Source organism: Haliotis rufescens, unplaced genomic scaffold, assembly GCF_023055435.1.
Source record: "Haliotis rufescens isolate VD_foot unplaced genomic scaffold, xgHalRufe1.0.p SCAF_29, whole genome shotgun sequence".
NCBI classification, from domain to species: domain Eukaryota; kingdom Metazoa; phylum Mollusca; class Gastropoda; order Lepetellida; family Haliotidae; genus Haliotis; species Haliotis rufescens.
In genome coordinates this window covers 2,972,518-2,988,473 of record NW_025963990.1, presented here as the reverse complement: position 1 = coordinate 2,988,473, position 15,956 = coordinate 2,972,518, and the positions used below count along the sequence as shown (strand labels likewise).

Below are 15,956 nucleotides of genomic sequence, written 5' to 3'. Positions count from 1 at the left end.
TTTAAGATATGATTTATGGTTGAGAATTATAAAGTCTGATCCTACATCTATTTTATTCTCTCCTACGGACCAAACAGTGTTCTTAATGAATTGTAACACGTATATAAAACCTCTTGCCGCACTTATTTAAAAAAATGTTTGCACGTAGGCATTCTGAAAATTGTATTTTTTTTATTGGGTTTCGCAATCCTATAATTTATCATTCTATTATATAAATAATGATTTTCATTGTTCATTGTGTCTCATAGGCCTTTTATGGCCTGATGTTGTTTGTATTTTATGCAAGTTTTTTTATGTCTAATGTGTACACATAAAACATGTCACACATAAATAAAATCTTTTCTTCTTAAAGAACATAATAATGTATAAATAACTGTATAGGAGATCATGGTGAAACAAACTGAATTAGCTTTAAATCATAGCACATGCATTCATAGTGTTTTTTAATAAAGTATTACTTGAACATTACGTTTATAAATTTTCAAATCTTATTAAGTTATTATAAAGAAACCTAACATGCCCATTAAGAGATTTGATGTTAAAACAAACTGTTACAGATTGTAATTTCATCGCTCTTCATTGGAAGGATTAATGGGATGAGTAATGAGTTCAAATATATTCCGATGTAAGAGTTTAAACGTTCTGATTAACAATAATGCTCTAAATTGACTAACCAGGTACAGGCTTTTAGTGGCAACTATTTGCGACTCCAGCTGGAGATGTTGCTATACTGGCAGGAAATATAAGGCATATCTCTGTAATGCCCTGGTCGGACTAGGCGATAAGTCACGGAACGTGATATTTTAGAAAGTGTAGTTCCATGAGTTTTGTACAACACGGGATTTTTAAAGGACGGCCTCAGCTGATTAACTTTTTCACATACTCTTGTCACTATACCGATGCAGTTAAAACACACAACAATGTTTGTGTAGCACTCTTTCAGTATAAAACATTCAGGACACCTGCAAGTTTAGACAGTTGCCAGGCTTTTCACTTCCATTGAAAAGTATTCTTCTGAAAAGAGCTTTTTGAAGCCCAGAGTAAGATCATCCGGACGACCACTGCACAATGTTGATTGTGTACGAGGTACCACGTGGTCTGGCCTTCTTACCTTATTAAGAATATGGTCGACACTTTTAGAAGGTGTATGCATGTTACCCAGTCGCGAGCTGGGCGGTATGGAACTGGGAGTTGAGCACACAGTACCTAGTGAAGAGCCCACAATAAAACGTTGCGACCTTGTGTTTTTAATTCAACACTTATCCGATCGAACACCTACTTCTACGGGGGCGGTCGGGTAGCCTAGTGGTTAAAGCGTTCGCTCGTCACGTCGAAGACCCGGGTTCGATTCCCGACATGGGTACAATGTGTGAAGCTTATTTCTGGTGTCCCCCGCCGTGATATTGCTGGAATATTGCTAAAAGCGGCGTAAAATCAAACTAAAAAAACACCTAGTACTACGGAGGATGTAAGTTGTTGGCTACCTTTTCCTTACTGTAACATTAACTGAACGCAGGTAAAATATATTTAATCGTCGCACATGCATTCATAACGTTTGCTAATAAGGTATTATTAGTGTTCCGTTAATGTTAACAGAATGGAACTCGACGAATTTCCTTACACTTTCTGGACGCTCACCAATTAATCAATTTTAATGAATTTTTAGTCGTTTTTCCGTCCATTGCCCATACACGAAAAAAACGACGTTTTCGTGTTTGCAGTGAAAGACCAACTCATTATATAAAGTGGGCGTCCAAACTGGAGCTGCAACATAAGAGGCAAACTCATTATACCATGAAGTAATTCTACCCAACTGCAGGTAAAACGTTAGAGACTAACTCCTTATAGAAGTGGCGCCTTTCAATTGGCTCTGAAACATTAAAAGATTAACTAATTATAGAAGTGGCGCGTCCCAAATGGATCTGAAACATTAAAAGACAAACTTCTTAAAGAAGTGGCGCGTCTCTCCTGGGGCTTAAACGTTACACACCAACTGATTATACCAGAAGGTGCTCATAAAAAACAGGATTTTGAACGTCTGAATGGGATCTGAAACATTAAAAGACTAAATCATCATCATAGGAGGTGGCGCATTTCAAAATATAGTCTTGATTTTGTTTTCTCAATGATCATTTAGTTTGTTTGTTTGTTTGTTTGTTTCTTAATTTAACGCCGCACTCAGCAACAATCCTCCAGCTAAATATAACGGCGATCTGGACCAGACAATCCAGTGATTGACATCATGAGCATCGATCCACGCAATTGAGAGACGATGACATGAATCAGCCCAGCTAGCGAGCCTGACCACCCGATCCCGTTAGTCGCCTCTTATGACAAATATCGTCGCAAGCATGGGTTGATGAAGATCTATTCTTTTCCCGGATCTTCACGGGTCGATTCTTTGGTAGTGACACGCTTATCTACAAGATTTAATTGCCGGAACGGGTACGCACAACAGATGTCCATAACTCGAAATCTTTGCACTGACTATTGTGCTAAGTTAATGGTCAAACGAAGTTATGAGCTTTATAATGACTGTCAAAGAAGAGCAAAAGCGATCAGACTTCCAGACGACCTCAGCTGACACTACAACTGCCTTTCTACGGTAACTGGGGTATCATTGGGTGTGGACAGCACCCGCAACTCATTCTTACACTTCACCATGAATGCGGAAGGTTATACTTTCCCCACTACTCGGAACATTCTGACCAGCAAAATACACCCCTATATCTACTGACCACATTCTTCACAGAGAAAGTCCAGCATAGCATGGCTTTCTCAGAATGGAGCCCACGTGACCACGGACAGTTGCAATGTGTAACCCATGTCCAGGCACCTTGGTCGTCTGGGTATAACCTACAATTGTAGAAGGACATGTTTACATTCAGTCAAAGTCACCGTCACTACAGAAACTATACGGTGTTAAAGAAGCGCCGAGTTTAAACCGAATTACTGAAAACATAATCTGCTTAGTCTAAGTGATGCGTCTCAAACTGGATATGAATCATAAAAAAAAAAGTTGAACTCATTATAGCAGGAAGTGGTTCGTCTCTTCTGGAGCTCAAACATTAGAGAGTATCACATTAAACTAGGAGGTGGCGCATCTCAACTGGAGCTAAAATATTAGAGTCCAACGCATTGCTACTGGAGATACCTCAACTAGAGCTACAACATTAGAGAACATCACATAATAAGAGATGTCTCAACTGGAGCTGAAACTTCAGAGACCAACCCATTATATGAAGTGGTGTGCCACAACTGGAGCTGAAACATCAGAGAACATCACATAATAACAGATGTCTGAGCTGAAGCTGAAACATGAGAGACTAACTCATTATATGAAGTGGTGCGTCACAACTGAAACTGAAAAATGAGAGACCAACTCATTATTATACAAAGTGATGCGTCTTAGCTGAAGCTAAAAAGGATAGACTCATATAAGAAATGGGGCGTCTCAACTGGTACTGACACATTATAAAAATTCATTTCAATAACCATGAAATTGAAATTGAAAATGATAATGTCTGTGTCTGCATCTTCTGAGATATCTAGATGGATCTGAACTTGAGCTAAAACATAAAAAGTATAACTCATTTTAGTAGGAAGTAGCGTCTAATGGAACTAATACATTAAAAACCTAACTCGTTATTGTAGGAAGTGGAATAACACAACTCAAGCTAAAACTTTGAGGTGAAGTGATCATGATTTCACGCATCTGAGCTGGAGCTAAAACATCAAAAGATGTTCAAGTTATATAGTGATGGTACCAGGTGTTCGCGAAAAATGTCTAAGGCTGATCAAGGTGTGCTGTAGGCTTCACCATCAGTTAAATGTCGCCACCATTTTCCACGGGACCCACGTTTGCTCGAAGGTGATGATTTGCACGAATTTTAGCACTTTTGCACATATGAATATTCAATACGAGTAAATGACAACACGTAGCAAGATATGATTTTACGCATGTTATAAACAAGGATCATGCTTGTAAATACAAAATCACTTTTGAATTATGTATTTTGGCAACATCGGGCATTGAGTTAGCAGGTCATATTGCAGAAATGAGACACGCGAGACGGCCGTGACACACTGTAAACAACTATGACAGTAATCTGATTTCGGTTAGTGCAGAACGAATTCTACCATTATTTACATTGAAGTACAATCTGGTGGAAATTGTTGTCCTCTCTCACAATTTCTGAAATATTTTGACGGATTGAAATTTAAATCTTAATTAATATAAGAAAATTATTGGTTATTCACTGGTAGCGGAAGTTTACTGATATACATTTTAGTGAAAGAATATAACTGTTAAAAACGATTATAAATGACAAGACATTTTAATTAATTTACTTGAAATGATAGCAAGATTTCTTATGAACTCAGACTAAAATGGTCAGGTAATGATATTAATTATAATCTAATCAAGTAATTAATAATTATTCAAAGCAGTTATTTAACTGATGCCGTATAAAAGGCAGATTAATATGATTTAAAAACACGCTATGTTTGATGGTACAAATTCCACCTAGTATAAACGTAGCTTGTTGGCTCTTTCTATAGGACATAATAATATTTCTTTTTAAATAATATATTTAAAAAAGATAGTGTTGAAAGTGATTACCAGTATCATAAGGCATGAAACTTATTTCAAGATACAAAAAAAATGTAAAAACAAAAGCAGTATGTCTTTGTCACACCTGATCAGGCATTATCCAGAGTGCCTGATCAATTCAGATACAGAATAATTTATATAATTCTTAAAACATTTCATATATAACTGTGATGAATATTGAAATGAATTTAACCCAAAATTTAATTCTTTACCATGATTTGAGGAGATTGTCAATATTTGATAATTGAGCAAAATCTAGTGTTTATTAAGAATATTGGTTATTTATATATTGTTCAAGATTTGGTTTTAATTATGAGCTTCATATTTACTTCATGGTGATTTTGTTGGCTTCAGGACATTTTCATTTGGGGCTTTTATTTTTTGAAATGCCTTTACCCAATTTTAGAACATCTTAATTACATAGTAGATGGCAATCAGTCAGTATCCTTAAAAAGGAACTGTTCTGAATCCCTGTCTGTGTGTATTTTCATTATTTAAGGACAAGTCATGTTCACACTATAAATATCTAATGAACTCAAGGTGTCCAGCTACCTAATATTTGCATTTAAATGTATGTTGTTTCATGCATAAGTAATACATGTCACTTCACATGAGATTTGTAAAATGAAATCTATATTATTTGGTGTTATGTCCTATAGGCATGTTGTTTCTGGTGCAATAAAACATTTCATTCTTCCTTATCAGTAACAGGAATGATTTCAACAGGTACTTTAGTTGATTATAGCTTTGAACTCTTTGACATCCAGAAACTCTTCCTTATTTAGATATTTCTTTTACTTGATGTACGTGTTCCGTTGTTAACAGTAATAATTCTTGGATTCATGACAAATCTTTTGAATAAAATACCATATATGAATTTTAATTTGTGTTGTATATTTTATCCATGATGGGAAGTACTGGAGACCCTGTCTTCAGATACTTTTGCCATTGCAGGTTTCCCTTTTCTGGAACATGGATCCGATTGATTTGCCATGGCAGTTACAGGTGCTCATTTATCCTCTCACTGTTTTCCACTGTTCTCACATACATACCTGAATAAAGTTCAATATTCTGGCGTCTAAGGCGCCGCGATTCGCTGTGCAGAGTTGCGTCCCTTGGGCACGCCAGAAACCTATGATTGTGGGTTCGAATCCCGGTTCTCCCCAATTATGTTTCTAGGTTTGTCAGCACCATACCCGTGCTCGTGGGTTTCACCGAAGTGGTAAACGCCTGAGACCTTCATCACTTCGGGCTTTCCTCCCACATTAAGCTGACACGCCGTGATATAACTGGAATAATGTTAAAAGCGGCGTTAAACCCAACTCACCACTCACTCACTCCAATATTCTGGAATATTTAGTGACCTTGGCAAACAGATAGGGAAAAACACTTTTAAAACTCTTGAAGAGGGAAAGTTTACTAACATCTGCTACAGACTTGGGGCTGAATATCAGCCTCTGAGCAGGTCTAGATTATTCCTGGGCCCACTTGCACAAAGCGATCTTAGCACTACAACTATGGTAAGCCTATGTTAAAGGATGGGAGTTACAATCATCTTAGCGCTAAGATCGCTTTGTGCAAGTATGCCCTGGTGACATATGCCCAACCCCATGTTCAAGATGCCCAAATAAAATATATGTTATGATTCATTTTTTATTTAATAAAAACCAATGTAGCAATGAGGGGAAATAATGTACTGCTTTGATTTTATCAACCATTCTTTATGTTTATTCATTTAAAAGACCCACTAACTATCTTTCAGGTTATATTGGTTTACTCAGAGCACCAGACAAAAAACGTGGGCAATGTAACTGTTGACAAGCTATTTATAGATATCCACATGATTTGCAACTTGTGCTTGTGTTTACGGTTTCCAACACTTTCTGTACAATTACGATGGAGAGTAAATACAAAATTTAGTTACCCCGCCCTCGGATGAATAATATATTATTGACATGCTATATATTGATAATATATTATGGTCTACTTGACACGAGTGCTTTGTAGTAGTGCATACTTCTAACTTTCAGCCATGGTGACTTCCTCATTGACCGATAGGCGATACACCATTACATCGGACATATGACTCATTCTCATCTCCCCATATGCAATTTGACAACTAAATTAGAACCTAAAAACAGATAATATATAACCCTCTTAAGATATTTTTGACATACGACTTTTAACAAAACATTCTGAGCCAAATTCATCGTAGCGCAAAGTTTCGCCGCCTGTGACGCCATAGCGAATAGCCAGTGGTTGTTCCCCTAGAACGAGGACGGCAGCTTGGGGCGGGCCTTATCTGTCGGGACTGGATCGGTGTATGGGGATGGAACCACATCTAAACACGGCTACAACCGGCGCTGGTCTCTAAACCTTATAGAAATCAAATTTGACCCAGAAATGACTTAAAAATTTTAATAAGGCTTAGGACTGTTGAAAAAAATTGTCTGCCCCAACAATTTAAAAAAATAAGTTAATCTCAAAGTTTTAAATTTGCTGAAGACCTATTCTTTCCCGGAATGTTCACGGGTCAGCTCAGTTGAGAAAAGGGTGTGTGTGTGGGTGGGGTGGGGGTGGGGGGGGGTGGGGTGGGGGGGGGGGGGGGGGGTCAAAATTCGGTTTCTAAAATCTTTGAATGTATGTAGATGTCGGACAGTTGGTTTAGCAAAATCTCACCTTGTGAACATTTGTAGATAAGGAAAAAGTGACACCAAACCGAACTTCTTCTTATTTAGACACTGGTAATACTTTTGCTGCTGCTAACAACGGACCAAACGACTACCCTCGTCGGAGTACGACTGCTGAATCGGCGGAGCTAAACTCGTTTTATTGCAATTAATACTAAGTTTTATTGACAGAAAAAAACATAGATGGAGCGTCAGTGAATGGTTAAAACGGTCATTTATGTTCTAAATCGTTGGTGTTTTCGACTACAAAATTATTATTAATCACGACAGGAAGACCAATGATGGGTTTCACACATTTGTTTGTTTGTTGTTTAACGCCACGCAAAGCGTTAGTCGCCTCTTACGACAAGCATAGTCGCCTTTGACGACAAGCAGGGGTTGCTGAAGACCTATTCTACCCCGGATTTCCACGGGTCGTTTCACACATTACCCAAATTCGGGTGCAGGAGCCGGATTTTCGTCACAGGAGCGAAAGTTTTAACAATATGGTTTCTCCATACAACACCAGTGATATAAACAACAGAAAACAGTTTCGTTGCCCTTATAACAGCTTCTTCAACACAATTATGTAGTACTTATATATCATTTCTAAAATCCACCCGTACGAACAAGTCGTATATCATTTATCAGTTTCTTTGGGTTAAGGTCAATATATTGAAAATCCTTGTTTCGGATACAGTGCATTTCGCATTGTGGATCATTTGTGATAGCACAACAAATACGGAACTAGAATGTCAGTTGAACTAATAGTGCACTGGCTGTAACTATTTTGTATATGTAAAAATATCAACAGTTTTCCCAAGGTGTACACAGGCACAAACACACACACACACACACACACACACACCGATGATTGTGCTAAAATAAATTAACAACGATAATATTGTCCAACGCCTCCACACATCATCTGCATACAGACAGTATTTGCTGCGAATCTGAATTTAGAATCACTAGTTTTTATGTACATGCTGTATGCTTACATTTAACAGTATGCTTTAAATTCATTGACAACATGGGACAATGACCCCCCTCCACACACACACACACACACACACACACACACACACACACACACAGTGACTGAGAAACGCTCTAGCGGGCCTGGTGCCCATGACATGTGCTGTTTTGTATCTAATATAACATCGCCTCAGCTGTAAAATCGTTACAGCTACAGCGATTATACTTTTACATAGATATATGTTCACCGACATATTGTTTAATTACATATTTCTGCACTTACCTTGTTCAACGTCCTCTCCAGGGTGAAAACATACGGCAGGGCAGGGAAATCTTCATAATTCACATATTATACCAAAGTTTAAAAAGCAGCGTTCACTGCAGAGAGTGATAAAGTAAGCGTCGTCTGCTTCGATCCATTGAGTCTGGTTCACGCGCATGAAAAACTCGTGCAACGGAAGTGTTTTCCGATTGGCTGAACTTGGAACCCTGATATCACGTGACTATTCTGGTGAACACCTGCGTGAAATATACAACACTTCTGACCTGATTTGACATTTGTTGATATAAATAATCTTAACCGACCAAGCCATTGGCGGTGGGGTTTGTCCAGCGAGGTTAAAGCGTTGACTCGTCACACCAATTCACCACCTGGGTACACCATGTTGAGCCGATTTTGACGCTCCTCTCCGCATTATGGCTTGAATTTTGTTCCTCTAAATTTCGTAATTTTACAAGCATTAATCATAACAGAATAGATTTATAATACAATGGATAGTCGAGCATGAGGTGCCGAGCGCCTTAACAATTTAATGCATTTTAATCATTATAGTAATGATGGATAAAAATATTTAAGAATTATGAACAATATGTACAAAGAACTACACGGGCAAAAAAGATATTAACAGGGTCAAAAGAAAGAACACCGAGTTTGTTTTTTTATATAATGTAAAATTAAAACAACGGTTGTTAAATTTGATGATGTCTATTTCACCATCACTCATTCCTGCAACAATTTGTGAAATGTTATCTGTGGCCTGTTAATGCTGTGTAAAATTATATTGGTTCAATGTAGACTTGGGTAGGAAATGAACTTGCAACCCCATGACCCCTAACATGTTTGAAATGTTATTAATTTATGCCGAAAAGAGCAAATTTATTGATACTTCTTAGATACACATCAACAGTTGTGTATTATGCGATTATTTTTTTAAATTTTTAAAAGTTCTAAATCAAATTATATTTGAAAAAATAAAACCATGTATGGATATTTTCATGAATCTGACGAAGCGCCAGTATTTTTGGTATGATATCGTGAACTTGAGATATTTTTGATTGAAAATCAACGATATGCTAAAATCCACTGAGAGGTATAGTTTGTTTTGCTCCTTAGTATATATTTGGAATGCAACAAGTGGTGTAGCTTTTACGTGGCACATCAAGCGCTTTCACTTTGTGTGGAAATAATTTTATGTGTGGAAATAAATTTATGAGTTGACTGGATATCGTTGTGTTTATTTGTTGCTTTAGTTTTTAGGATATATGAGTTTGTTGACAATGATCAAAATGGGATTTTTATCAAAGAAGTTATTAATGTTCCCAGAAAATGCTTGAAAAGAATAATTATGCTTCAGACGTCTTTGTAAAAACCATATTGTCTGCCAAAGCAACTAAAAAAAAACATAATTATAAAGCTCAATTATTTAGCCACCCAGAATTAATTAAAAATATATCTGGTTTTGCAACCAATATCTGGTTTTGTAGCTGAAGAATGAAGAAATATCTAGCCTCCAAACTGAATATTAATATGGTCGGTCCCTAAGGATGTATATAGCATGTGTTTTAAAACTCCTGGAGACAAAACTCCTGGGTTAGTCACTACGTTCCAGTTTCAAGAATCCAATGGATAATGGAGGGGGTTGGCGGTCGGGTAGCCTGATGGTGGTTAAAGCTGTGCACGTCACACCGAAGCCCCGGGTTCGTTTCCCCACATGGGTACAGACCGCAAAGATCCGGGGTAGAATAGGTCTTCAGCAACCCATGTTTGCTGTAAAAGGCGACTATGCTTGTCGTAAGAGGCGACTAACGGGATCGGGTGGTCAGGCTCGTTGATTTGGTTGATGCATGTCATTGTATCCCAATTGCGTAGATCGATGCTCATGATGTCAATCACTTGATTGTCTGGTCCAGCCTCGATTTGTTTCAGACTGCCGTCATGTAGCTGGAATATTGCTGAGTGTAGCGTTAAACAACAAACAAACAAACAAACAAACTCACGTTGGTGCAAAGCCCATTTCTGGTGTACCCCTGTGTGATATTGCTGGAATATTGCTAAAAGCGGCGTAAAACCGAACTCACTCACTCAGAAGATATGGCGAAAAGGAGAATCCAGCTTAAGTTAGGGAACGGTGCCAGTATTGATAAACAGTTTTATAATGATATATGCAAATACTAGTATACTGCCATATGCACAAAGCTCTGAAGCTCGACTGTTTTTGCTGGACTATTTTCAAAATAATAAAACAATAAAAAACAAAATTAACACGAAAATGCCGAACTTAGTAACAGAAGTTCCAATACAACAAAACAACATGCATATTCCTGAGACACACATACTGGGATTATAAGCAGTAACTTTGAGGTCATGATGATGCATTCAAAAATAATGAATAAATAAATCAGGGTTTTACCGGGGGCAAAATATTGCGCACTGTACGCATAACAATTATGAATGGACGCAAATATTACCCATTGGACACACAGGAATGTAGATGTTGGAATGATTAAATTGAAACTATAAGTTTGATTTGTATGACATGTATGTTCTGATAAGAAATACAATCAATGTTCGGATATCTATGTCAGATTTCTTTACTCAGTCATTAAATTTCGTTTCAAACAAGAAAATCCCTTTCCGAAAGAGGCAAAATACACACATAATTTTTTTATATTTATTTTTATTTTTTATTTTTATTTATTTATTTATTTATTTATTTATTTATTTATTTATTTATTTATTTATTTATTTATTTATTTATTTTTTTGGTGGTGGTGGGGGGGGGGGGGGGGGGGGGGGGACTCTCCATAACATAGGCCTCGGTAAGTCCCTGCAACACCATTGCTGGGATGATGGATCAAAGTCGCTGTCTTTCTGCATTACACGTTCATCACTTCAGGGTATTGCATGATATGGATGCCCGTTCCCGTGTTTTGTCAGGTGAACAATTGACTTGCTTTTGCATGCGCCTGTTACGGGTGCCCCCGGTGGGGCAGGATACGATCACCTTTTCGCGAACACCTGGTATCATTACTATTTGATAGTGATTCATGAGTATAGTGATCATGATATTGTCGGAATCGTAAATTGGAATCTGCTTTTAACAGAGAATTCTTATGAATATGGAAAGGATTCTGTCGCCTTTATCTATTATTGATACTTAAAGGATAAAAGTCGTATTCAGATAGATTGTCAGGTGAAGTGGGTCTTCCGGTGAGACTTGATTGATTGAATTATGACTGTTTCTTGATTAACGCTACAATCAGCAATATACAAGCTCTATAACAGTGAGTGAGTGAGTCTGGACCAGACAATCCAGTAATCGAATTTGTGAACACGCCGTCGGAGTACGATGACACGCAATGAACCAAGTAGTCGAGCCTGACCACCCGATCCATTTAGTCGACTATACGACCACCATAGGTAAATGGGGACCTATTCTAACCCGGCAACCCACCGAGCGTTGTGAGGGGTAGGATGAAAGGGGAGGAAACAGCTTCAGGTGTGTGGTTGTTATGGGGTAGCAATGCTACAGGCAAAAACGTTTGGGTGTTTGGGTGTACAGGTATGTATATATGTATACTGTTGTCGTCATTTAAATGTTTGCTGCCGGAGTGAAGAGGTTTTTCCAAAGCGTTCACACACCCTCAACATGTGTGCATGGGGATCTTTACGTAAGGGTGTATAGATAACAGGGTTTATTTGGTGACTGATTGTTGATGCAAATCACAAATTCAACATGGCTGTCATTACGACCATGTATAAAAGAAGATTGGAATTCTCTTTGAGACATTTTTTTCTGTGAATGTTTCAAAGCATACAATTTCCTACTTCGAAAAGGATAAGTAAACACGATACTCGACAAATTGTATAGAGGACATTCAATGGACAATTTACGATTGGAGTTAAAACTTTGGGAAAATCCTCCCCGGTTTTCGGGGGAGGGGGTGGGTGGATTTTCAAATATTTTAAGGTCCTCGGATTCATCAGTTCAAAGAGGAAAGCAGGTCGACCAAAGCCTAATATTGGTCCTCTAGAAGATCCGACAACGACGGGAGTCGCCGGTGGCCCAGTCGTCACAGACGCCGCAATTCGCGTCCATTGGGTACAGAAACCTAAGATCATGGGTTTAATTTGTCAGCACTATACCCGTGGGTTTCACCAAAGTGGTAAACGTCGGAGTCCTGCATTTCTGACCAAGGACGCTACTCTGCGCAGCGAATTGCGGCGTCTAAGAAGACTGGGGCACCCTGCCACCTTATGAAATAGAAGAGTGAGTGAGTGAGTATGGTTTTACCGACCGCCCTGAAATAGAAGAAGAAAATATATATATGATATGAATGATATACAATATACAACAGCATAGAGGAGCTCATTAACTATATGAAGGTGTTACACGATGTTCTAGAGAACCTGTAAAAAAAATCACGAGGTGGTGATATATATCTCCTCTATATCTTCATGGATGGCCGTGAAGATTCCGGGGTAGAATAGGTCTTCAGCAACCCATGCTTGCCGTAAACGGTGACTAGGCTTGTCGTAAAAGGCGACTAACGGGATCGGGTGGTCAGGCTCGCTGACATTGTTGACGCATGTCGTCGATGCTAATTGCGTGGATCGATGCTCATGATATTAATCACTGGATTGTCTGGTCCAGACTCGATTATTTACAGACCGCCGTCATATAGCTGGAATATTGCTGAGTGCGGCGTTAAACAACAAACCAACCAAGCCAAACAACCATGGATGGCATTTCTGTATACCTACGCTAACTGACATGCGAGCCCTTGAGATATAGAGGATGTGATATATGTAAATAATACAGAAACGTTCTCTTATAAATGGCAATCTTGGACACTTTGGGACACAGTGGTAAATGTAATAATATAGTGATCTTTCTTTAAGAATTCAAGAGACAAAAAAAGGAAATCAAATTATTCTCTTATTAATATTTATTAAAAATGTTATGCCACTTCTGGATGGGAATATATTGCAAAAATTCAAAGTTAGTAAAGTGTATATAGAATCGTAGGATGTTTGTGTTATGCTATTCGTGATAGTTAAAAAAGGTAAGATATATGTGGTATGCATGTTTATACTTTACAGAGAATATTTCTTCTGATATTCAGGAGTAGAATACATAGGAAATACATACATATACAGATATACAAACTGTTATAGGAGATTTATGAAAGAATTCTCCTGAGTAGATCCCATGGTGTGTAGTGACACTAGACCACTGATCATACCAAATGACTAGGATTACCAAAAGCAACAAACTGATTAATTAATTAACCCACAACAAATTCAAGATAAGATTAGAGGGAAATAAGTGTTAAGTCAATGTGTAAACCCAGGTTGTACTAGAAAATGTACCACGACGTATCAACTGGATTCCGATGGTGAGTGAGTGAGTGAGTGAGTTTGGTTTTACGCCGCTTTTAGCAATATTCCAGCAATATCATGGCGGGGGACACCAGAAATGGGCTTCACACATTGTACCCATGTCGGGATTCGAACCCGGGTCTTCGGCGTGACGAGCGAACGCTTTAACCACTAGGCTACCAAACCGCCCCTGACATTAGAAAGTGTAGAACAGTGGCGTATTAAGAGGATAGTCTTATCAAACATAAATGCAGATAAACCATTTTAAGATGTGAAAAACACCATGTTTGAATACGCCCATATGCTTGGAATATGTGTTGCCAACAAGAGATGTATGAAAGAACGGACACACTTCGATAGAACAGAGGGGGGCACGGGTGGCCCAGTCGTCTAAGGCGCCGCGATTCGCTGTGTAGAGTTGCGTCCCTTGGGCACGCCAGAAACCTATGATTGTGGCATCGAATCCCGGTTCGCCCCGATTATGTTTCTAGGTTTGTCAGCACCATACCCGTGCTCGTGGGTTTCACCGAAGTGGTAAACGTCTGAGACCTGCATCACTTCGGGCTTTCCTCCCACATTAAGCTGACACGCCGCGATATAACTGGAATACTGTTAAAAGCGGCGTTAAACCCAACTCACTCACTCACTCACTCACTCGTGCCAGAAACCAATGATCATGGGTTCGAATCAATATTCAAACAAATTATGATTCAAAATTTGTCAGCAATAGCTCTGCATAGCGAATACAGGTGCCTTAGGCGACTGGGTCACCTGTGCCTCCTTTTATGGATATAATAGTACTTATACAAAATATGATTTTCAATTTCTAGCACATAGTTATTAGCGACAGCCAGGCTACATGTGTGCCTCTCAACTACACCTTCCTGCCGCAGGAGTTGAAGAAACTCGGCTATGCTACCCACATGGTTGGCAAGTACGTCCACAAAAGCCCCAACAACATGAACACGATACAGCCTGCCCACTGTCCAGATCGACCCGTGAAGATCCGGGGTAGAATAGGTCTTCAGCAACCCATGCTTGTCGTAAAAGGCGACTATAGCTGTCGTTAGAGGTGACTAACGGGATCGTATGGTCAGGCTCATTGAAACCAGATCTGAGTTCTCGCTGCCGCTAAACAAAGATCTGAGGACATCCCATTACGGGTCACGTCAGAACGACCTTTTGCGAACTTGGACCGACTGAAATGACTAACAAGAAGTCGACATCAGCCAATTAGAAAGCAGCTTTCTCGAGCTTTACGACACTCGTTTCAACCTGGCGACTTCCATTTCAGACTACGCTTGAAAAATATGATGACACAGTTTTCGATTAAAATTTTGAAAACTGAACAAACGAACATTCCGGAATGTCTAATATACGGTTGAGATTGTATGGCAGTGCTTCCAACATACTGTTCAACGCCTCCTCCGTTCCAACGTTTATCCCACTGAAGCGAGGGATATACGATAAATTCGACGGAATCAGTCGTACCGGTTGTAACTGTCGTTCGGAATACCCCGTGTTAACGTTTTCGAGGTTGCATGATTAGAAAACATTTTCCGACAGTCATGATCTGGTAAGCGAAGCTCTGATTGGTCGGATGAAAGGTCGTTCTGGCGTGACCCGTAATGGAATGTCCTCAGATCTTTGTTTAGCGATAGCAAGAACTAAGATCTAATTTTAATGAGATTGGGTTGATGCATGTCATCGTATCCCAATAACGTGGATCGATGCTCATGATGCCAATCACTGAATTATCTGGTCTAATCTCGATGATTTAGAGACCGCCGTCATACAGCTGGAATATTCCTGAGTGCGGCGTTAAACAACAAGCAAAGAAAACAATGTTCAGATCTCTGCTTCATGTTTGTCGAAAGAATATCTTAATAAATCCTTTCTGGCAAAAAGGACGTATTCCAGGAGTTTCTACGATTCATACAGTCCAGGACGCCACTGTAAGAATTGGTCACTAGTAAACTGTGCTTGTCGCAAGGGGCGACTTTATGATCGGTGGTGGTGGTGGTGGTGTGTGTGT

The 15,956-nt window shown here is 38.9% G+C and overlaps 1 protein-coding gene across 1 annotated transcript in view; it reads left to right on the top strand.

Moving 5' to 3' along the window:
* The window catches only part of LOC125384203 (arylsulfatase B-like), a 33,799-nt gene that overhangs the window by 9,944 nt on the left and 7,899 nt on the right, over positions 1-15,956 (top strand). Inside the window, exon 2 of the mRNA XM_048402727.1 lies at positions 14,752-14,855. Within this exon, the coding sequence (XP_048258684.1) occupies positions 14,752-14,855 (104 nt within the window). The remainder of the gene's footprint in view (positions 1-14,751; positions 14,856-15,956) is intronic.